We start from the raw sequence: 24,362 nt of genomic DNA on the forward strand, positions 1-24,362 counted from the left end.
GTTTCCAATTCCGACTTTAATGTTTCTGAATTCGAACCTAAAATGTTTGGAATCAGAATATTTTCCAAAAATTGGATTGGAAATTGAAATGCAGTTAGAGATTCTGAGAATTTCAAATTTCCAATCCAAATTCTTCCAAGTGTTCCGAACTTATTGCGATTCGTTCAGATTCCTAAATTTTAGAATGCAAATGTACTTGAACCAATTTGGTGAAAAAGAAAACTGTGAATCCTCCCTTATACATGACCATATGTACAGAGTTATTCAAAAGTTACATACAAGAAACTAAACATCCAGAAACAAGAAGTTAATGGCTTTCCAAACTACAAAATCGTTGGCGGTTTACAGAGCCCCAACAGCGGGGCAGCGACTAAACGCCAACGAATGCCCGGCACTGGAATTCCCAGTGCTGCTTTGCTTGCCGAACCCTCTCTACCCTCTCGGTCTGGAGTCTCTGCTCCCAGTATTCACGGCAGCTGTCAAAACATGAACAGATAACAGTGAGAAATTTTGCATATATAGGATGATCATCCACTCGCATACGGATTCTAAGTGAGCGGTATATGCTGGACAAAAACGTACTTTCTGCTAAGTAACATGTTGAGCTCTTCTAAATGCACAGCGCCTTGGAAAACTCTTGCCTGAAATCAACATATGAACAATCACACAACGGTAAGCGATTTTAATTTGAATTGTAGCCATGCAGGTCCTAAAAGGTTTCAATTTTACAACTCCAATTGGAAAGAAGATGTTTACTCACCTCTCGGCATAGAGGGCATTTTTCTTTAGGCTCTGCGGACTTCAATCCATCGACAATACTCACTGATGCGGCCGAGCAAGCACACATGTAGCAGAATATGTGACCACAGGCGAGAGCAACTGGATCAAACACCGTGTCCTGTAACATTGAAGACAAAAATATGTCACACAACCTTAAATGAAACACAACAACAGCAACATGCAGGATAAGAAAACCAATATATCAACACAAATACGCAGTCAATAATCCAATATATGAAAACCTTGATACTTACCAAGCATATAGAACAAGTCAAATCGATGTCAAGCTTAACGGAATCAAAGAGCTCACAGGCGAGAGATGGTTTCCCATCATTAATCTTGAGGGAGCATCCCTCAAACAAAGCCGGTGTCTTACTCGACTTAGTCTTGGTTTCCCTTAAATTGATGTGAAAAGCCATGAGCTCAAAAAGCCACGGGCTCTGAAGGAGTCCAATGTGCATGCTTTGAGCTTGCGACTTGAAGGCCTGTCCTTGCGTCGAGTAATGAATCTGTTCCCATAAATACATATTTAACTGGATTACCGAAACTTGGATAAACGAACTATCAAGTCTGAGCGGTTGGATTCACATACCTTATCATATTTCTTGAGTATTTTCCGAATGGCAACAGCGTTGATCAGAGCATAAGTCACGAGGTCCTTGCCTTCTTCGATCAAGGCAACATGGCCCCCTCGACCTTTGCCTTTGAACCAAAACACGTACTTACGAAAGCCGGAAGCCAGATGGAGTTCAAGCAATTTCTGTGCACGCTTATTGAAGAAACCCACCACTGCAGACATCTCATTGAGAAGGGCCGGGAAAAAGCTCCCGTCACACACTGCAAAAATTCAACTAATTAGCATAAAACAATTGACAAACAAAAAATCAAATATCATTCTGGATTCAATGACCCTCAAATTTGCAAGTTAAAACAGATTCCATATGCCTTCAGGCTTGAACATCATTAAAATCCGGCATTTTTTTTTTTAAGACGATATTCTAAACTACTCTAAGCATAATGATAACTCAAGGGACGGGAACGCTGCATCAGCTGGCCTAATAGAGGACTTGGCTTGTACTCCACCTTCAACTTTTGGCTTTCAAACAATTGCATGAAAGCATGCAAGATGTTTGCTTTTCATCTCAATGATTTCCGATTAAATTGACAAGAAAACATACATACATACATAATATATATGGGATTCGAAAAGTTAAAACTTTAATCATTAAAATCATCAGAACCAGATTTAAAAACAAAAAATACCTGGGCAGTGATCAGGACAGGTACGGACGTCATGGAAATCTTCTCGGCGGCATTTCTTCAAGATCTTCTTAAGCTTCTTGAATCCGACTCCGGGCAGCTTCTTCTTCTGGCCTTGCATGTACTCCTGGTATGTCTTGCAGAACTTCATTTTTCATCAATATTTAACCCAAATCCTTCGACCTTAATGAAATTTACTGGATAATCAGAGATGGGCTGCGACTGAAAGGCCGAAAAAACCAAACTTTTCTTCTGAAAGTTTTATCTGGTGATGTTTGCGTGTAGGGCTGTGTAACGGTTTCTCTCTCTCTCTCTCTCCACTTGAACAAGAAGACGTATAAAAAGGGAGAACTGACGACAAATCGGAGAAATACTGAGGTCCTGATTTTCCCGAGAAAAGGTCAAGGATTTTTCTCGGAAAGTTTCTGATTTGGTGAAAGGATTTCTCGGAAACTTTTAAAACGGATTTGAAACATTTTCTTTTGGGTAAATCCAGGTTGGAAAACATTTCCAAATCGACTTACTGCAAAATTATTTATGTTCCACTTGTCACCGATGTGACACTTCCCATTTTTCTTCTTTGTTTTCTTGGTTGATTACTGGCTGAGAAAGTGACTCTAAAATTAGGTGAGATATCCAAAAGAAGTTGTCTGGACTCTACTTTTTCCTTGAACAAAAAAAATTATATAGCTAATAATAGTATATGTAAGTTCGTTGGAAAAGGATATTATTCACTTATTCATAGTAAAAAAATAGTAAAATTATTATATAAGTGCATGATAACTTATTTAGATGCTGACAATCTTGTAATAGATTAATTGAAATACTCATCAATTAGGGTTTTATCTTTATCTCAACTCATATTTTGACCGTTGATAACTTATTATTAAAGTTGTGTCAGGTAATAATATCAATTGGAATAGGAGTCGGTTAGGGCTCCATCCTTATCTCAACTTGTATTTTAGATGTTCATAACCTATTAAGGTTGTGCCATGTAAAATATGGATTGAAATAGCCTAATTTTTCTTTTTTTTTTCTTGTAAAAAAATATTAAAAGGAAAAAAGGAAGATAATCATCACATGATGTTTACATAGGATCATGTCATGTCTTTGAAAAACCAAGTATCATGTGACCTTGCTAGCTACCAAAGAAAATAAATGGAAAGGAAATATAATGTCGTGATATCCAACCATCTCTTTAAAAAAATTCGTTGGCATGCAAACTAATATCATGCATAATTCCAATGTGAAAATCCTCGATTTTCAACCCATTAAATTTGATGGTGGAGTCTCCACCTCCATGTCCATGTACGCATGAGCATTCATTATCTAATAACGACATTAAGGGGGTGTTTGTTTGCCCTCATTAAGTGGGACAGGACTGGACTGGACTAGCTGTTAGTCCAATACCGTGTTTGTTCCATGCTGGGACTAACATTAATTAGACTAAAGGGGACTAACATAGATAAAACCCTTCACTAAGAGGTCTTAGCGAGACCCCCCAAAAACCATGTGACTAGCTAAGACTATCCTCTCTCGTCCTCGTCATGCTCAACAACCACTCCCGATAGACTCCTCGTCATCCCATTAAATTTGATGGTGGAATCTCCACATACATGTCCATGTACGCATGAGCGTTCATTATCTAACAACAACGACATTAAGAGTCTTAGATTTTTCATAGTGGGTCGGAAAATTAAGTTTGATTATAATTTTAATAGTTATATTATATAAATTAAACTCAAAGTGTGTGATTTTTATACACAATAATCAAAATCACTTAAACGATTGTGAAAAGCCTTAAAGCGTAAAAAATTGTTTAAATTGTAAGCGATACACATTACAACACGTACGTGACGATGTGATTGTTGCACTTTAAGTATGTCGACAAGAAGCTGGAATAGCAGCAACCACCAAGAACCGACTGTTTGTTACGTGTAAAGCAAGCTGGTGGACACCAAAATCTGAGGTGGCCCCCGCCGGTCTGTAGAAGAAGAATGCGTTTCAGTTGTCACACCGTTGCTCAATTTGTTTTGCTTGTCGTCTACGAAAGTTGAGCCCTCCCACTCCATTTCTTTATCTCAAAGTTTTCTAAATCTATCCATATTCTGAGAAATTAGTTCTATCCATATTATGAGAAATTAGTTACCGAAAACATGGTTCGGTATCAACTATCATAATACAAGTGATAAATTTTATTTTTCAAGTACCGAACCATTTGTGTTATGATACTTAATGTTACAAAGTGTTCTCAGCAAAATGAAAAATCTCTTACATATTGTTATGATTATTAATCACATTTATTTCGTTGTTTCCTGTTTTTGTTATATATCATGCTCACTTCTTAATTAATATTTCAACGCATAAAGGAAAAAAGAAACAAACAGTAATAGTTATATAGCACATGCTTATCATCTTCACTACTATCATCAAGTCAAATTAATCTTATCCCATGGGGCCTAATGTATTCATCCACCAATTAAAACATTGATTAATGCAGCCTTACGACAAAAACAAAAAAGCAAATGCATTCTTCCTAATTTAGTATTTTAATATACTTTTTAATAAAGTAAACTGTTATTAGCACTTCAAAATTTTCATTCTGCACTTTTTACTAGTGTATTTTTCATTTTAATTATAGAAAAATTTGGAGTGTAAAATGAAATTTTTGGAGCGGCAATAACAATTTCCTTAATAAATTAGTGAAATAAGAAAATTTTATAATCCTATCTACCATCCATAACACATTAGATTAGATTTAGGAAAATATCTTTTGTCGAGAATATCATGAATAAATATTTTTTTTGGATTAAATGTTAAAATGGTCCCGGTGTCTTAGTCATTGGGTTAATTTAGTCTCTGTATTTTCAATTTGGCCAATTTGGTCTTTGTATTTATCTCCGTTAGCCAATCAAGAACATTTCCATCTAACTTCTGTAAAAAAAATTATAAATTATCATAAACTTATTTATAAAATTATTTATTTGATTTAAAATATTTAAAAATGAAATAAAATTAAAAATTAAAAGATAAATTATTCTCCTCCCAACTCCCCGATCTCGTCCCTAACATTACCCCTCTCTTTTCTATGTCACAACCTTAATCATTTTCCAGATTGAAAGTTTCACCTCTTATATGTGTTTTTCTCATTGATTTTCATTTTTCCGTAAAGAGAAAATGTAATTATATCTCATATAATTTTTTTTATGAATTTTTTAAAAGAGATTGAATGAAATATCTTTAATTGGCTAACAGAGACAAACACGAGGAAAAAATTGGCCAAATCGAAAACACGGGACTAAATTGGCCATATGACTATAACACATGAGACATTTTGACATTTAAACTTCGTTTTTTTTTTATAAAGATATTTGTAAAATAAACGTGTGAAGGCGTATGAAGCTTAATTCAAAGTGAAGCTCATGACACATGCGTTGTTTTCCTTACCTTCTTAACCGAATCTAATTTTAGTCCAACCCTATAAAACCACCTGAGATAACACTACAAGTTGTTATCAAGTTGCCACCAAGTTGTTTCCTATTCCTCTAGTACCATGATGCTCATATGCAAATTGTATGGTTGCTTTTCCACGATCGATTAACGAGTGGTGGTGAGTTTCTGTTGAAGGATGTAAAGTCTCACGTCAAAAATGAAAGAATCAAAGATTTATTTTCTTATCACTTTGGAAAACATAAAATTTAAGGCCTATAAGGGGAAAAAGGGTTTGTGAGTGGAAGAAGCACCATTAGTGGTCGATCGAGAGCACTCAATTGCTCAAGCTCCCCCATCCAGTCAGTCCAAAGCACAATGCAAAAAGGAGACATATATTCTTCTGTTTGAATACTTTGTTGATTTATTTAGTCAGCAGGGAAGGTTTAGTGAAAGTTAACCAAATGGAGTAGTGAAGGTTAACCAAATCCATCGTTCACAGGGTGTGAGGTCGTATTAAACACGCCTTATGCTATTCAGATTAGTACAACACTGCACTTTCCACTGGTGGATAGCAAACCAACAAAGTTAACCTAATGCATGCAAATTTTGACCTATGATGCCATATGCTGAATGACGATAGTGATTATCTCACGATCTCATAATTATCACCCAAACCAATTTGGTGATCCCTCTTGTTCTCTCTTATCTATTGTTCGTGTAAAAGGTTGGCTCGATACAAGCCGAGATGAATGTGAAGAGAATCTCACAACGGATAAGTACGACAATAATTTAAGATTTAAATATAGGTGTTCCATTTTTACTTACACCGAGGCTTTTTGAGATAGAATCTCACAGTTGAAGTCCACTGGACTTGACTCCACCTAGGAGTTGGCCCTAGGTGGTTAAGTGGGACAATACCAATGCATATAGCCTTAGTAGTGGACACTTATGAGATAAATTTTTAGGTGTGACGAGAACACAAGTGATGTACCACATGTTTTAATAGGAGTGGTGAGAAATTTTATTTTTTAAGTTATTAACTTTTTAACACATATATCCCGTAATTTGTATAGTGACACGTGGTGTACCACCCCGTGCACTAGTCACACTGAAAAATCTCTCCACTTATGGAGCTCGTGACACAACACCTATAAGGAAGAAAATAAATGTTATGAGGCATGTATTTGTGATTTGTGCAAGTGTTATGTTTTAAATTGTGAATCGTTAGCTTTTGTGAAATTGACAGAAATAATGAATTCAAAAATTCCAATTCTTGAGCTGATTAATATCAAATAACGGCAACATGCGGATCAAGTATTAAAAGTGATTATTACAACAATTGGAATTTGCATTTCATCATATTTCAGTGAATTTTTCATTTTCTTCTTCTGTTTTTAGTGCCATTTTGTTTTATTTTCATGTGATTTACATGATCTCTTGCTTGGTTCAACGTGATATGGAGAAAAATTTAACTATACCAACTTCATCCTCTCTCAGGCTCTCACAATCTGTTTTTGTAAGAAGAGAGATAAAGAGATAGAAGGTATGAACTCGTGACACGCAAATGTCTCTCTCAATACGATAGATAAGTTTGGGATTTCACCGACCATTATATTTTTGGGCCATCACAGGCTCGAATGTTAGATGACACTCATGTCTTATTAGGCCTTTTTGTTTTGGGCCAGATTTCGTGTAAAAGAAAATAAGAAAGGATGCACATGATAAGGGTGATTCCTGTGACTAACTCCATGAGGTTATTTGGGTTGCTTTCTCATTTAATTTTCTGTTAGTGCGGTGATGTGGAACATGAGCGAGTTTTAAGTATTCAATTCTATCATTCTATCATGTCACGTGAATTAATCATACAACTAAACTTTTATTTACAAAAATTAAAAAATTAAAAATTAATGAAAACAGAAAGGGGAACTAAACATCATCGTCTTTAATCATGTTCCCACCAGAGTTGGAGCGAGCAAGTTTAATGTGAGGGCCTTTTGCTCGTCACTCTCTATCTTTCGCTTCGTTTCGCCAAATCCAAGGTGAAGAAAGTTCTGGCCGTCACGAAAACGATGCCTTGAACGGTCGCCGACTACCAAGAACATTTAGGTATCAAATTGATGAATTTTCTATATAAGTTACCATTTTAATTGAAAGGTTCAATTTTAGAAACAACCGTGATGAAAATACCATTATTCATGCTAAAAATTGAGTATTCAATAAAAAATCATCCTTATATTGACTATTGTAGGAAGATTCGTATTTTCTATTAAAAATGATAGGATATTCAGTTCTTCAACATACTGTAACCTACAAACAAGAAGTCACAATGGATCTCAACTAGATATAGAGCTCACTAAAAGTATATCATTCTCACATTCATGTGACCTAAACCTAAGACATTCTTCTTTCAAGTGGATATCAGTTCACGATTAATCATGTGTCATGATAGTTTAGTGTGTTATGTTGAATAAACTTGTGATTTCACCCCGAGTGCATAAACATTATTAATTTTCATCATTGCCTGATTGTTTTATCAGTTACAATCAAAATGACATCTAATTCTTTTATCGGTTACAATATGAAAATGACGTTTACAAGTCATTGAACATGTGAACGAAACCCAATCAATGATTCAACGGTGGTCCCCAACCAAAAAAAGGAAGAAACCAAATCAGTGGTCAGTAGCAATTACCAATTACCAATTACCACTTTCCCACTACTACTACATAACGTAACGCCCATTGAAATGTGGATGGTTTTCAACTTTTAATCATTCCTAATCCTAATCAAACAAAAGCCAAACAGTATTAGTAGATTTAATTAACAATTAGTCATATGTCATTTTCACCCAAACTTCTTTCAGCTATTTTAAAAGCATTTCCAGACGAGTCTTTAATAGCAAAGAAAAATAATTATAAGCGTAATGTCAATAAAAAATGTTAGATAAATGTTAAGGAAGCTCTCTCAAAAGTTGGACTCTACGTAAACTCTCAAACAGCTTCTGTTTTTTGCACAATATTTTATCACGTTGGCATGAATATTGTGAAAGAAAACATAAATGGCGGATAGCCTCATTTTTGAGGAATAAAATTTCGAAGTTGCCTTAATTAACTTGGGAATTAAGCTAAACTCTCAGATAGCTTATGTTTTTGCCACAATATTTTATCGACTTGCCAATCAGTGATTGTTTAGCCTTAATCTCCCGTCGTTTCTAGATGTATCCCGAATGGTTAGGAATCAAGCTATATCCACGACCACCAAATCAAACGACGCCGTCTGTATCGAATACGACGAAACACGGAAGCTCGCTCGTTCGAATCGATTCCGTTGAAAGCACAAGTCCTTCAAATAATAGCCGGCCAGAAAGAAGGTGAAGAAATAGAGAGAGAAAGAGAGAGAAAGGTGAGCATTAATGGCGGCAGAGAAGCAAGTGATGGTGATCGGGGCGGACGACAGCGAGGAGAGCCATTACGCTCTGGAATGGACTTTGGATCACTTCTTCAAGCCTTTAGGCGGCGACACAGCTCCGTTCAAGCTCATCATCGTCTACGCCAAGCCATCGGTTTCCGCCGTCGTTGGCTTCGCCGGCCCCGGTAAGAATCACAACTGCAACGGGAAGTGATCTGTGAAAACCTTTGTGTCTTACATGCTGATTAATCAATTGTTTGTTTAGCTAATTATGATTAGCTAATTTGCTTGTTGTGCCGAATTGCAGGAGCGGCGGAGGTTCTGCCGATCGTGGACTCTGATTTGAAGAAGATGGCTGCCCGTGTAACTGAGAAGGCCAAGGAATTTTGCGCTTCTAAATCGGTATTTGTCAAATTTTATTTATTTATTTTGGATTTTTATCACAAACCGTCTCTGAAATTGACTCAAACTACCAAACTACCAAGATAGTCGCTAAAATTGAAATTAAACGAAGGTCAATTTATATAATTTATAAAGGATATCGAACTTGAGCATAAGCAGGCGACAACTAACCTAACTCACATCTGTAACGTTTTTCTATACGAGCGTTTCCGGCATATACTCAAAAAAGAGATTTGAAATTCTTACGCTATCATAGATTAAAACGGAACCTAATGATCGCACACCGATGTGATACGAAGAAGTTGCGTTTCGCTGGCGGCTTTTCTGAGCATTACATGTTCTAATGGTTGCAGGTGACCGATGTGGTCGCGGAGGTTGTGGAAGGAGATGCTAGGAACGTTCTGTGTGAGGCTGTTGAAAGACACCACGCATCCATCTTGGTTGTGGGAAGCCATGGCTATGGTGCCATCAAAAGGTATTCCCTCAAACTTGTTCCAACCATTTCGATCGAGTGGAACAACCATCGCTGATTTGTGTGATTAAGTTTGAGCCGAGCTTGAGGATACTTGTTTTCTGTGGAAAATTTAATGCTTTGTTTGGTTCTGGTGCAGGGCGGTTCTGGGAAGCGTAAGCGACTACTGCACTCATCACGCTCACTGCACCGTGATGATTGTGAAGAAGCCTAAAATCAAGCACTGAGTGGCCTCTGGGGTTCAGTTAAGCACGACGAACTCAGATTCGTGTTTGAAAAATTGCTGATATATAGATAATAAATTTGTCCCCTTGAGAGTTGAATCTTGAAAGGTTGTATGTTTATATACTTTGTACTTATGGTTTGATCGTTCAAAATTCAGAGTATGGCATGTATTTTATAGGTTGAAACAAGATTCCGAGATTTAGTAATCAACTACCGAATTAGAATACTTATTTCCCGCTCAAAGTGATTAGAAATGACTAACTCCCTTCCTGATAGACTCAAATATGAAAGCAAAATGCTTCACAGAACTCAAAGGCTAATAAGTTTTTATCTCTATATATATACCCATACACGCATACGTACATGTAGAAAAGTCGGAGATGCACCGACCGGATTAGAGTCCAATCTCCAGTAATTCTCGTCGGGACCAAGCTTGCGCTCGAGCCCAAAGTCGGAGTTCTCGAAGAGGACGCCAGAGTGGTGGAGGCCAGGGCAGCAGACAGCGACCTTGTGAAGGGAGGCCCAGCCGCCGGAGGCTCGGAGGAGCCGGTAAGGAGATCAGAGATGACGGAGGGGATGACCTTGTAGCACTCGGTCTTCCAGTAGACATTGCGGATCAAGGCGGAGAACTCGGTGCAGGAGAACTTAAGAAATAAAACTTGGTGCGGGAGAACTTACCTCATCAATAATTATTGTACATCAAGTGAACTTCTTTACCCGTTTTCACTTATGGTGTAGTTTGTTGCTGTTAGATTCGGTTAAGGGCATGAGATGCTTTTGAATGTAATTATGATTTTGTCAATCGAGAAAAGTACTATTCTCATCGTCATGTATCAAAAGTTCGAATTAGCTGTCGAGAAAAGTACCATTCTCTTCATCTCATTGAGAAGTATGATTTTCGTTTTTGAATTATTCGATTTTGTAGACTATTAAAGAAGTTATGAACATTTAAAATTTATCCAGTTTTTTACGAGTTTTCCAGTTTTTCCGCTGATCAGTCATCTTTCAGGCTATTTTTCGACCATCTCCAGCAACCATTGGTCTTCCAAATAAGTATAATCTTGTTCTACACTTTCTCATCTTCATTTTGATATATTATGTGTCGAATTTGGTTAAGAAACGATTGAGTTACAAAGCTTTGAAAATTGTCCAAACTTCTGGCCAAGAGCTTCGGCATACTTAACGGAGTTTTTAACGAAATGACCAAAATAATGGATGGTGGATAATTTCACACACCATTCCTATTGATTTTCAATCTCAAAGGCTAAAATAATAGATGGTGGATAATCTCAGACATCATTTCAGAGAAATTTTATTTCTTAAGTTATTAACTTTTTGATATACATATTTGATGATTTGTATAATAAATGTACCATCCATATCATTGAAAAATCTTTCCATTTAAATAATAGCCGGCCAGAAAGAAGAAGGAACTAGAAACGAGAACACAACAAAGAAGGTGAAGAACGAGAGAGAGAGAGAAAGGTGAGCATTAATGGCGGCAGGGAAGCATGGTTAAGAAACGATTGAGTTACAAAGCTTTGAAAATTGTCTAAACTTCTGGAGTTTTTAACGGAATGACCAAAATAATGGATGGTGGATAATCTCATGCACCATTTCTATTGATTTTTAATCTTAGAGACCAAAATAATGGATGGTGGATAATCTCAGCACCATTTTAGAGAAATTTTATTTCTTAAGTTATTAACTTTTTGACATACATATTTCATGATTTGTATATGTTGACCCTAAAAACTACCAAGCCTACGTGGCGCGCAGGTCAAGTAATTAATAAGTTAACTACGTCCTTTGGTTGTGTGCGGGGCGTGCCACTTGTCAGCCGAGCTCGGCCGATGAGTAAATTTGTTGATGTTGGGTGCGCGGCTGACTTCTGCGTCTTGCGATTGCGGTTGAGAAAGGAACACGTCTCGGCCTCTTGGGCTCTTGAACCTGAAGACAAGGTTACTATTCTTACGAAGTTCAATATCAAATTCGGCTTTCAATGTGCCGAATGCAATAACTTGTAACACCTCACTTCGCCGAGAAGGCTGATGAGATGACCTCGACCAATAAGGATTCAGAAATCCTTCTCGACCGAGACTTGGATAGGTAATCAACCGTCCTCGCCGCAGTGCTGTTGATGCCAACGGAAGATGCTGCGAGATCGGTTGATTCTACGGTGACAGAGCTATCTATGTCGACTTAAGATATCACCGGTTGCTTTCACAGTGCTGTTGATGCCAACGGAAGATGTGTCAGCGAAAAGAGAAAATAAAAAATCTCAAAGTTATTGAGAGAGTTTGCGCAGGGCAGTTTTGTGTGTTGAATTGGAGGTCCCCTTGAACGTTGCACAATCACTCCTATTTATAGAGACATGCATGCTTGACGTGGCTTAATCTCCAAAGAATTGTATTTGACCTTTGGCATGACTTGTGCCGATTAATCTCCCACTAGTCTTTATCTTAAATTAGGTCAATACCAATTTGATAGGATCAGAACCATCATAATTGTACGCGGTTATCCAACCGAATCAAACCATGCTTTATTCAAAATCTCCACATCCTTGGCCGTAGGATTTGATGGAATCAAACCATCAATGCATGTGTGTTTATGCCCTGAAGACTATGCTAATTATTAGCATATAATTCTTATGCCAACAATTATCTCAATCTAGGATACGTGTGGCTCCATTATTTTTTGTGGTTATTAGGGATTTCATCTTGGTATTATCCCACGCATAGAAGAAGATCATGCACCTCGACAATTCTAGTCACACCCATCACGCTACTCCAATCTGATAACAAGAATTCCAAGTCTATTCGAACTATACTGCTTGTTTGGAGATAATTATTTTCATAAGAAAATGTCGAGATAAACCATTATTAAAATATAAATATTATGATTAAAAAAAACCATAACATTATCCTTTAATAACAAAATTATCCTCACTTCTCCATCCAACGGTCGGGAACCATGCTCACTTAACGGCCTCGATCGCTTGGGTCGATGGTGTAAAATTGGGTCCAAACATTGCCCCCCAGTTTTCTTGAGCTTCGGCTCGTAAGTCGAATGGTGAAGGAAATTATAATTTTTGAACATTCCACAGATCCACTGCACCCGAGCATTCATAAAACCGAGACATTGAAACCAACTCATTTACCACAAAGGGACAATGCGTCGGACAAGCAAACCTTTTTAATACATGACTCGGCAAAAATTTGACTGACCTGCCGAGTCCGGTGAGAAAAATACCCCAAATACCTCGACAAACTGTTGGATGCTGACTTTGAAACTGTGGGCGTGCAGTTTTATAGGACACTGCTTGTTAATTTCATCACTAAACTGGGATGAGGGATTAAATTGTTAGAAAATGCTTGCCACATAGAATGTTTTTGGCAAGGTAGACAATTTAAAGCAAATCCCTCAAGGAGCAGATTGTCTTCAGGGCCCACCCTCAGTGGCCTCTTTTATGTGTGTGTATATATATATATAGATATATATATATATATATTGGCCGGGGCATACATATGCAACTATGGCCGAGGTCTTTGTTTGGTCGAGGCCGAGACCTTTGTAGAATGGTCGAGGCCGAGACCGAAACCAAGAAACATCTAAGCCGACTGCCACACTTCTTTCATTTGGGCATTTTGGCTGATTCTCATATATATATTATATTCGGCCAAAAACTCTACTCCTTTTCGACCTTTTTTTTTTTTTTTTTTTTTTTTTTTTTTTTTTTTTTTTTGCTTTGCCGCCAACCTTTCGAATTGTCATCAACCCTTTTCTTATTCGGCCTCGGCCTAGACGGCCGAAATGCTTTTTTTTTTTTTTTTTTTTTTCAGTTAGTGCATAAAAAATCATTCCTACTTTTTCTCTCTTCTGCACCGAGTATCAAATTTCACGAAGCAGCCTCTTTATATATGCTCATCCTCGGCGAGATTAAAAAAATTTAAACCGCCGATTATATATGTGTTGCCCCCTTATTTTCTTATGCATCGGCCTAAAAAGCCGAATGGTTAAGAAAATAATTTATTCAATATTTTATTTTTTAACAAAAGAAAATGAAAACTGCCGAAACATAATCAGGGGGAGGCCAGCGATGCTTGGTTCCAAGCCGAGATCTTTTAAGACCATCATAGCCAATCAAACTTTGCACTGTGCCGAATAAAAAATGATCTCCATATATATTTGACTTGGAGAAATATTTTTCATTTTCGGCCGCCGAATGTGTTGAACAATTATTATGCCCCCGGGGCATAATAATTTCGCCGATTTTGGCTTTTAACTCGAATAACTTAGCCGAATGGGATTTCTCTATATCGGCTTTATCGCCAATAATCATATCGACTGGCGTGGTTTTTCTGGCTAGGTCTATGTCTCGGCCTTGTTCGTCATTGGAGCACTCCTCTGACGAATCATTTTCTGAGTCGACTTTTGGCTCAGAAACTTGAACTTTTTCTTCTAGGCTTACCACACTTTCAGTCTCGACCGAAAAAATAGGTGGCCTTTGTTCTTCGGCCAAATTAACAATTTTCTTAGGCCAAATATTGGTTGTGGCCGGAGTGGAAATTTGCCCCCCGGCTTCTTGCCTTTCAGAAATTCTTCCCAATCTCTCGAGAAGTTGCTTTTGCTTCTTTAATAGGCGATGACACTCATCCCTTGAAGCTTGATCGAGATAGATCATGTGAACTTCATAGTTTTAGCACTGGGTCCCACTGGGCGTGCCAAAATGTTGACCCTAAAAACTACCAAGCCTGCATGGCGCGCAGGCCGAGTAATTAATAAGCTAACTACGTCCTTCGGTTGTGTGCGGAGCGTGCCAACTCGTCGGCTGAGCTCGGCTGAGGAGTAAATTTGTTGATGTTGGGTGCGCGGCTGACTTCTGCGTCTTGCGATTGCGGCCGAGAAAGGAACACGTCTCGACCTCTTGGGCTCTCGAACCTGAAGACAAGGTTACTATTCTTACGAAGTTCAATATCAAATTCGACTTTCAATGTGCCGAATGCAATAACTTTTAACACCTCACTTCGCCGAGAAGGCTGATGAGATGACCTCGACCAATAAGGATTCAAAAATCCTTCTCGACCGAGACTTGGATAGGTAATCAACCGTCCTCGCCGCAGTGCTGTTGATGCCAACGGAAGATGCTGCGAGATCGGCTGATTCTACGATGACAGAGCTATCTATGCCGACTTAAGATATCACCGGTTGCTTTCACAGTGCTGTTGATGCCAACGGAAGATGTGTCAGCGAAAAGAGAAAATAAAAAATCTCAAAGTTATTGAGAGAGTTTGCGCAAGGCAGTTTTGTGTGTTGAATTGGAGGTCCCCTTGAACGTTGCACAATCACTCCTATTTATAGAGACATGCATGCTTGACGTGGCTTAATCTCCACAGAATTGTATTTGACCTTTGGCATGACTTGTGTAGATTAATCTCCCACTAGTCTTTATCTTAAATTAGGTCAATACCAATTTGATGGGATCAGAACCATCATAATTGTACGCGGTTATCCAACCGAATCAAACCATGCTTTATTCAAAATCTCCACATCCTTGGCCGTAGGATTTGATGGAATCAAACCATCAATTTGCATCAAAATCTCCACATCATCTTGGCCGTAGGATTTGATGGAATCAAACCATCAATGCATGCGTGTTTATCCCCTGAAGACTATGCTAATTATTAGCATATAATTATTATGCCAACAATTATCTCAATCTAGGATATGTGTTGCTCCATTATTTTTTGTGGTTATCAGGGATTTCATCTTGGTATTATCCCGTACATAGAAGAAGATCATGCACCTCGACAATTCTAGTCACACCCATCACGCTACTCCAATCTGATAACAAGAATTCCAAGTCTATTCGAACTATACTGCTTGTTTGGAGATAATTATTTTCATAAGAAAATATCAAGATAAATCATTATTAAAAAATAAATATTATGATAAAAAAAAAACCATAACATTATCCTTTAATAACAAAATTATCCATACTTCTCCATCCAACGGTCGGGAACTATGCTCACTTAACGGTCTCGAACGCTTGGATCGATGATGTAAAATTGAGTCCAAACAGTATAATAAATGCACCATCCGTATCCCGATTTGAAAAATCTTTCCATTTAAATAATAGCCGGCCAGAAAGAAGAAGGAACTAGAAACGAGAACACAACAAAGAAGGTGAAGAACTAGAGAGAGAGAGAAAGGTGAGCATTAATGGCGGCAGGGAAGCAAGTGATGGTGATCGGAGCGGACGACAGCGAGGAGAGCCACTACGCTCTGGAATGGACTTTGGATCACCTCTTCAAGCCTTTGGGCGGCGACACAGCTCCGTTCAAGCTCATCATCGTCCACGCCAAGCCATCGGTTTCCTCCGTCGTTGGCTTCGTCGGCCCCGGTAAGAGTCCTAACTGCAACGGGAAGTGATCTCTGAAAACCTTTATGTCTTACCTGCTAATTAATCAATTAATTGTTTAGTTAATTATGATTAGCTAATTTGCGTGTTGTGCCGAATTGCAGCAGGGGCGGAGGTTCTGCCGATCGTGGACGCTGATTTGAAGAAGATGGCTGCCCGTGTAACTGAGAGGGCCAAGGAATTTTGCGCTTCTAAATCGGTATTTGTCAAATTTTATTTATTGGACTTTTATCACACACCGTCCTTGAAAATGACCCAAATGGTCCCTAAAATTGAAATTCGATTAATATAATCTCTGAAAACGGATGTCAATTTATATAATTTATAAAGGATATCGAACTTGAGCATGAGCAGGGTGAACGCAATGATATGAACAACTCACATTTGTAACGTCTTTCCATATGAGCGTTTCCGGCATATATTCAAAAAGAGATTTGAAATTCTTACGCTATCATATGTCAGAACGGAACCTAATGATCTCACACCGATGTGATACGAAGAAGTTGCGCTTTCGCTGGCAGCTTTTCTGAGCATTACATGTTCTAATGGTTGCAGGTGACCGATGTGGTCGTGGAGGTTATGGAAGGAGATGCTAGGAACGTTCTGTGTGAGGCTGTTGAAAGACACCACGCATCCATCTTGGTTGTGGGAAGTCATGGCTATGGAGCCATCAAAAGGTTTTCCCTCAAACTTGTTACAACCTTTTCGATCAAGTGGAACAATCATCGCTAATTTGTGCGATTAAGTTTGAGCCGAGCTTGGGGTTACTTGTTTTCTGTGGAAATCTTAATGCTTTGTTTGGTTCTGGTGCAGGGCGGTTCTGGGAAGCGTAAGCGACTACTGCGCTCATCACGTTCACTGCACCGTGATGATTGTGAAGAAGCCAAAAACCAAGCACTGAGTAGCCTCTGGGTTCAGTTAAGCACAACAAACGCATATTCGTGTTTGAAAAATTACGATATTTAGATAATAAATTTGTCCCCTCGAGAGTTGAATCTGGAAAGGTTATATGTATATATACTTTGTACTTATGGTTCGATCGTACAAAATTCAGCGTATGGCATGTATTTTATAGGTTGAAGGATGAAGCTTTCAAACTTCTGTATGACGAGTTGAATCTTGACAAGATGAAGCTTTCATGGCAACACAACAATTGAGAAAAATGGAGCCAATAGCCATCGGTTGGAAATTAAAAGATTATGCAAGTCAGACTACAAGTAAAGTTTGGTCTTCGGACTACAAACGCAGCAGTCAACTCTCTTATTAGTGCAAAACATATAGAAAGAATCAAGATTCCGAGACTTAGTCATCAACTACCGAATTAGAATACTTCTTTCCTGCTCACAGCGATTACAAATGACTAAGAGCTGGTTTGGTATTGCAGTGCTTTAAAAAAAAAAACTGCTTCTGCTGAGATGTGGGAATAAGCAGTTGTGAAATAAAGTAGCAGAGTGTTTAGTAAACTTTTTTGTAAAAGTGCTTTTGGAAAAAAAAAACAGTATTATAGTGTTTGGTAAACTTTTATGTAAAACAGATATGATTATATGAAATAACCAAAAAATGTATAATACTAGATGTGCCATTAATTTAATTTTCTTAAGTCTTACCCCTTTATTTTCTCCATTTGCATCGAGAAGTCTCTCCAACTACCCCACTACTGAAACAGACTTTCCAAAAACCAAAAACGTCTCTCAAGAAGTCTCCCTCACAACCCCAATTCTCTCAGTTTTTTTTTTTTTTGTGGCTCCGTCTTCTTCTTTTTTATTTTCTACTCCGTTCCTCAATCTTTCTCACCTGTCATCTGATTTGCAATACATACATGGTCTAGCTGCTTGAGGAGTTCATTATATACATCAAGTAGGGCCAACGCTCCACGATGCTGGTTTTTTTCTTCTTCCAGGACTAATTATTTTTTCTTTTTGAAACTATATAGTGTGAATTTGATCATACGAAGTAGTTTCCTGTATTTAATTTTGGGTATTTGGAATAATTGAGTTTTGATGTCTGTCTGGGCAATCTGGGCTCTCTTAATTTGCAGAAATACAAAGATCAGTAGCCTGTAAGCGATGTAATCTGGGAAATCTGGGCAAATCTGCAATGCCTAAACCGAATCTAGTCCTCGCCGGAAAAGATAGTGGTATTTCTTAGCTCGATTTTGTCAGCATAGGAGTGAGAGATGACGGACAAGAGATGGGAGGAAGGACAAAGGCAGAAACAACGTCCTAGGGTATGGAATCCAAGGTCAATAACGGTGATTGTTGAAACTAGGAGTGAACGGCGTTGTGGCGTGATCGACGAGGACGACCTTCCAATTGAAGTCGGCGACGTTTTTTAGTTGGTATTATGTGTAATTATTTAATTGTTTAAGGTCATTTTGGGTGTTTGAAAGTTTCATTAAAGGGTTTAGCGCCTCTTGCAAGATAAAACGTATATCTACACATGCCACTTTGAATGTTAAGTTTTCCTAATTTATATTCTACTTGGAACCTCCAACATAGAACGTATATCTAACATGCAATCCATCTGGACATTCGGATAAACTCTGAACATGAGAGACTCATTATGCTTTATGAAAACCCTTTTGAAAAACTATGCAACCCTTAAGACGTGGTGTTCATCTTAAATGAAATTACAATTATTAACCACAAGAAGCCAGCGTCAATTTCAGGGAACTTTCCGACTAAAATTGCATCAAATTACTTTTCTAAAGATCCTAATGGTGACCAGGCATTAAGACAATTAGATCGTTTTAATCATGGTGATTAATAATTCAAAGTAAGCATGCAATCAATCATAAGTGATTAAATAAAAATTACATATTCATGATAAGGCTCAAGGTTTTACCTTAAGAAAATGAATTAGTTACCCATATTCATAATTAAAATCATAGAAAATATTATTATAAAGAAAAGGATTGAAAACACCTTAAAAGTAGAAAATCTTCAAGAACCCTTGCAATTCTCTCTATCTCCAAAGTTTCATAAAAGCAAGCGTACCCTAAAACTGAGAACGGCAAAGTAATATATCCTGCTATGCCATCGCACAATCCCTAAAACTCAGGTCTTTTACTCCAACTAGGAAACTAAATAATAATAAAATAACTTAGAAAATAAAATCCTAATTGAACTAGGAGAATCTGCCAAGTACTTGTCCAGCCACGTTTTAGCCTCAAATATCCCCCAAATCTGGCCCATGATAGCTTGTTTTGAAGATCAGGACGTTTTGAACACATCTCTAAAAGGCCACGAACCCATCCGATGTTATCTTGAGCTCCAAAAACGTAATTCAAACCCAAAATGTCATTATTCCAGCACTGCGCATCGCTCCTTTATTTTATGGGAGTTTTAACGAAAAGCCCATAGTACTGTTCACTTTAACGAAAAACCACATTTTAACACTAAAAAGTCAAACCTGTTACTATTCACTTTACCCTTTATTTTGTCATTATCGTTAAAATTCAAAGTTTTCAAGCCTTTTATATTAGTTTTCCTTTATTTTATTGCCAGAAAGTCACCGCTAGGTAGAAAATTCCAAATTTTGACACAATCAAGCCAAGTGACTCACGAACGTCCTCCAACTGGAATTACTCCAAAATTCATTTATTTGACCGTGTTTTGTTCTAGAGAAAGTTGAAAGTCCTATATTAAAAATATAATTCAAAGTATCAAAAAATTTTCAAAATATTAATTAAAATATACTAAATATAGGATTAAATATATAATATAAAATATAGTAATCAATCACATTGAAAAATCTTTTCTTTTAAATAATAGCCGGCCAGAAATAAGAACTGGAGAGAGAAACGAGAACACAAGAAAGAAGGTGAAGAACGAGAGAGAGAGAGAGAGAGAGAGGTGAGCATTAATGGCGGCAGAGAAGCAAGTGATGGTGATCGGGGCAGACGACAGCGAGGAGAGCCACTACGCTCTGGAATGGACTTTGGATCATTTCTTCAAGCCTTTCGGCGGCGACACAGCTCCGTTCAAGCTCATCATCGTCCACGCCAAGCCATCGGTTTCCTCCGTCGTTGGCTTCGTCGGCGCCGGTAAGAATCTTAACTGCAACGGGAAGTGATCTCTGAAAACCTTTATGTCTTACCTGCAAATTAATCAATTGTTTGTTTAGTTAATTATGATTAGCTAATTTGCGTGTTGTGCCGAATTGCAGCAGGGGCGGAGATTCTGCCGATCGTGGACGCTGATTTGAAGAAGATGGCTGCCCGTGTAACTGAGAAGGCCAAGGAATTTTGCGCTTCTAAATCGGTATTTGTCAAATTTTATTTATTTGGTTTTTTATCGCACACCGTAATTGACCCCAACTATCAAGATGGTCCTTAAAATTGAAATTCGATCAATATAATCTCTGAAAACGGATGTCAATTTATATAATTTATAAAGGATATCGAACTTGAGCATGAGCAGGGCGAACGCAATGATATGAACAACTAACCTAACTCACATTTGTAACGTCTTTTTATATGAGCCTTTCTGAGCATTACATGTTCTAATGGTTGCAGGTGACCGATGTGGTCGTGGAGGTTATGGAAGGAGATGCTAGGAACGTTCTGTGTGAGGCTGCTGAAAGACACCACGCATCCATCTTGGTTGTGGGAAGCCATGGCTATGGAGCCATCAAAAGGTTTTCCCTCAAACTTGTGCCACCCTTTTCGATCTAGTGGAACAACCATCGCTAATTTGCGTGATTAAGTTTGAGCCAAGCTTGAGGATACTTGTTTTCTGTGGAAATTTTAATGCTTTGCTTGGTTCTGGTGCAGGGCGTTTCTGGGAAGCGTAAGCGACTACTGCGCTCATCAAGCTCACTGCACCGTGATGATTGTGAAGAAGCCTAAAACCAAGCACTGAGTGACCTCTGGGGTTCAGTTAAGCGCAACGAACACATACTCGTGTTTGAAAAATTACGATGTATAGATAATAATTTTGTCCCCTTGAGAGTTGAATCTTGAAAGGTTATATGTATATATACTTTGTACTTATGGTTTGATCGTTCAAAATTCAGAGTGTGGCATGTATTTTGGTTGAAAGTTGAAGCTTTCAAACTTCTGTATGACAAGTTGATCCGTGTATCAAAAGTTTGATTGGCAAAATTATGGTTATTGGAAGAACTCATGGCAACACAACAATTGAGAAAAATGGAGGCAATAGCCATCAGTTGGAAATTAAAAGATTAGGCGAGTCAGACTGCACGTAAAGTTTGGTCTTTGGACTACAAACACAGCAGTCAACTCTCTTATTTGTGCAATACATATAGAGAAAATCAAGATTCCGAGATTTAGTCATCAACTACCGAACTAGAATACTTCTCTCCCGTTCAAAGCGATTAGAAATGACTAACTCCCTTCCTGACAGACTCAAGTAAGAAAGCAAAATGCTTCACAGAACTCAAAGGCTGATAAGTTTTTATCTACACACGCACGCATAAGTACATGTTTTTGCAAAAGTCGAATTTTGCAGGGGATGCTCGTAACGTACTCTTTGAGGCTAACGTTTTTGTTTAATTTGACGTTGTAGGTGAATGATATGGTGGTGGAGATGGTGGCGGAGATGGTGGCAGGGGATCCTCGAAACGTACTGTGTGAGGCTGTAGAAAAACACAAGGCATCCCTCTTGGTTTCTGGAAGCCATGGCTGGCTATGGTGCTACCTTAGCTGCTTCAAACAAGTGAACACATCTCTACCAGAGAACGGTAGCTGCCGTGTCCAGCAGTCCACCGGCAAATAGTTTTAGGCATGGTTGCCGTTTTTATCCTCGTAAAGAATTGTTACTCGATCGGAAAATGTTCCGGCCCGTGGATCCTGAGCATCTACATTTAGGGGGGTGTATTCAATTGAGAATGTAAGAGATTTTAATGGATTTATAAATCCATGGATTTTTATGGAGTTTAATTGATTTGTAGAGATTCCATATAAAATTTTGATTTAATTCCCTCGAAATCTCATGGGAAGAGGTGAGATTTGTGGATACTTAAAATACACTACGAAATCTCTCCAATTCCCTCTAATTCCTTAACTTTATCAAAATCTTTAAAATCAATTTCTAATTGAATACACCTGAAATGTTATAAACTTCTTTAAAATCTTAATTGAATACACCTGGATTTTTAAGGATTTTAATAAACTATTTTAAAATTCTAATTGAATACACCTAGAATTTCAGAGAATCACTTAAAATCCTGATTGAATACCCCTAGATTCATTAAAAGAATTAAAATCCTTTAAAATCCCAATTGAATACACCCCCTTAGAAGTTGTGCATTTATCCGACGACATACACACGACGCATTCGAAATCTCAATTTAAATTTAGAATCTTATCAAAATCTTACAACATGACATTGAAATTATACATCTTTGTTGAAACGCAAACAGCAATACAACAATACAACGAATAAGGCTTTGAAAACACAAAGATTACAGAAGCAACTCTTGAAAAAACTGACGTACATTGAAATAAAAACACAATCCTTCTTCCTCGGATTCTCGGGAGCGAAAACTCCATGGTGCTTCGGAGTATCTTATACTCTGAGATTTTTAACCGTTAGGTGTCAAGAGTACAATGGCAGGTCGGTCCAAGCCCCAGAGACGTGCCCATTTTCACAGACATAAGCTCGAACAACCGGCTCGCCATCGTCATGGTACCCGAAAACCCGCCTCAAGCAGAATGCAGAATGCAAATCCCAAGTGTCTTTGCAGGCGCAAAACGCGCAGTTCAGATCAATCTTGCTGCGGTTCCCATCCTTGATCGTCCTCCACACTTGGGACCCCTTGAAATCCTTGAAAATCCCTCTGAAAAGCATGTAATTTCGCTTCTCTTCGATGTGCACGCAGCCGGGCCAATCACAAATGTACAAGCGATCGCCGCGGAACCGGCTGTGGAGAAGCTTGTTGCCCTGCTCACGGCTCAGATTCCAGACCCCAGAAGCCAAATGCGACCTCATCGGTCTGCAGACCTTCCTTTTCTTGCAAATCGAAAATTCGCCGCCCACTCGAACGGCGCCATTCTCCACGGCGACTTGATCCGCCTCCGCCGCTGCTGATTCTAATTGGGGATTATCTTGCTCTTGATGGGCTTCAGAATCGTTATAGACTGTATCGAAATAAAGATCATCGAACAGAGACCAAGAACAATCATTTCCAGAAGATCCCACCTCCTGATTCGCGCCAATTTGGCTCGAGGAAGCCTCGGTCGGAGGATTCGGCGCCGGAGATGCGTCGACCGGATTGGAGTCCAATCTCCGGTAATTCTCGTCGGGACCGAGCTCGCGCTCGAGCCCAAAGTCGGAGTTCTCGAAGAGGACGCCGGAGTGGAGGAGGCCAGGACAGCAGACAGCGAGCTTGTGAAGGGCGGCCCAGCCGCCAGCAGGCTCGGTGGAGCCGGTAAGGAGAGCGGAGACGACGGAGGGGATGACCTTGTAGCACTTGGTCTTCCAGCAGACGTTGCGGATCATGGAGGAGAACTTGGTGCAGGAGCAGGCGAGCCGAGCCCAGTTCCGCGGGTCCTCCTCGAGCTTGAAGAGGATGTTCAGAACGACGTCGTCGGAGAGCTTCGAGAACAGGGTTCCGGCCATCGGATTTCGAATTTGTCTGAGAAATGAGGGGACAAAAAGGTCGGAACTTGACGTTGGATTTGGGTATTTTCGGGGATTTTGAGAGCTGGGTTAACGGAATTTCTGTTTGATTGGTTCGAATTTGATTTTCCGTTTGTTTCTGGTGAACTGATTTGGGGAGAGTGTGAGTGTCTGGTTAAAAGGAATGGCGAGAAAGAGAGAGAGAGGGAGGTGATCTTCTTTTGCCGTTGGAAACTTGGAATCTGTTGGCCGGGGGCTTTTGGGGGCGGACTTTACAGCTATTCGATTATTTCTATTTGACGAAGCAATATTTTAAACTACTCTAATTTACGAGATTAGAGACACAAACTCGAAATCAAGTACAATTGCACATAGGTTG

General features: G+C 38.7%; 5 protein-coding genes across 9 annotated transcripts; 3 read left to right on the top strand and 2 right to left on the bottom strand.

Moving 5' to 3' along the window:
• Positions 1 to 205: 205 nt before the first annotated feature.
• Positions 206 to 2,547, bottom strand: LOC103432585 (probable E3 ubiquitin-protein ligase BAH1-like 1). The gene is made up of 6 exons (XM_008370780.4): positions 2,044 to 2,547; positions 1,373 to 1,617; positions 1,035 to 1,289; positions 761 to 898; positions 583 to 641; positions 206 to 476 (listed from the first exon to the last, which is right to left on the bottom strand). The coding sequence occupies exons 1-6, from the start codon at positions 2,189 to 2,191 to the stop codon at positions 371 to 373; spliced, it is 951 nt and encodes a 316-aa protein (XP_008369002.1). The 5' UTR covers positions 2,192 to 2,547; the 3' UTR covers positions 206 to 370.
• Positions 2,548 to 8,647: 6,100 nt separating this feature from the next.
• On the top strand, positions 8,648 to 10,205 carry LOC103432589 (universal stress protein PHOS34-like). The gene is made up of 4 exons (XM_008370787.4): positions 8,648 to 9,065; positions 9,188 to 9,282; positions 9,636 to 9,757; positions 9,894 to 10,205. Exons 1-4 carry the CDS (start codon positions 8,885 to 8,887, stop codon positions 9,979 to 9,981), a joined length of 486 nt encoding a protein of 161 aa, XP_008369009.1. The 5' UTR covers positions 8,648 to 8,884; the 3' UTR covers positions 9,982 to 10,205.
• A 5,890-nt stretch (positions 10,206 to 16,095) lies between these two features.
• Positions 16,096 to 17,481, top strand: LOC103432587 (universal stress protein PHOS34-like). Of its 4 annotated transcripts, none has more exons than XM_008370784.4 (5): positions 16,096 to 16,382; positions 16,505 to 16,599; positions 16,956 to 17,077; positions 17,214 to 17,317; positions 17,455 to 17,481. In XM_008370784.4, the coding sequence occupies exons 1-4, from the start codon at positions 16,202 to 16,204 to the stop codon at positions 17,299 to 17,301; spliced, it is 486 nt and encodes a 161-aa protein (XP_008369006.3). In that variant the 5' UTR covers positions 16,096 to 16,201; the 3' UTR covers positions 17,302 to 17,317; positions 17,455 to 17,481. The 4 variants fall into 4 exon arrangements, with proteins under 4 accessions (XP_008369006.3, XP_008369005.3, XP_070674623.1 ...); XM_070818522.1 differs by having other exon boundaries at positions 16,098 to 16,382; positions 16,508 to 16,599; XM_008370783.4 differs by having other exon boundaries at positions 17,214 to 17,481.
• A 2,666-nt stretch (positions 17,482 to 20,147) lies between these two features.
• On the top strand, positions 20,148 to 21,504 carry LOC103432586 (universal stress protein PHOS34-like). Of its 2 annotated transcripts, none has more exons than XM_008370781.4 (4): positions 20,148 to 20,445; positions 20,568 to 20,662; positions 20,917 to 21,038; positions 21,175 to 21,504. In XM_008370781.4, the coding sequence occupies exons 1-4, from the start codon at positions 20,265 to 20,267 to the stop codon at positions 21,260 to 21,262; spliced, it is 486 nt and encodes a 161-aa protein (XP_008369003.3). In that variant the 5' UTR covers positions 20,148 to 20,264; the 3' UTR covers positions 21,263 to 21,504. The 2 variants fall into 2 exon arrangements, with proteins under 2 accessions (XP_008369003.3, XP_008369004.3); XM_008370782.4 differs by having other exon boundaries at positions 20,150 to 20,445; positions 20,571 to 20,662.
• Positions 21,505 to 22,698: 1,194 nt separating this feature from the next.
• LOC103408124 (phytochrome A-associated F-box protein-like) lies at positions 22,699 to 24,362 on the bottom strand. Its single transcript, XM_008346989.4, has one exon. The coding sequence runs from the start codon at positions 23,981 to 23,983 to the stop codon at positions 22,961 to 22,963; it is 1,023 nt and encodes a 340-aa protein (XP_008345211.3). The 5' UTR covers positions 23,984 to 24,362; the 3' UTR covers positions 22,699 to 22,960.

The sequence above is a fragment of the Malus domestica genome, chromosome 03 (assembly GCF_042453785.1).
Source record: "Malus domestica chromosome 03, GDT2T_hap1".
Classification (NCBI taxonomy): Eukaryota; Viridiplantae; Streptophyta; class Magnoliopsida; order Rosales; family Rosaceae; genus Malus; species Malus domestica.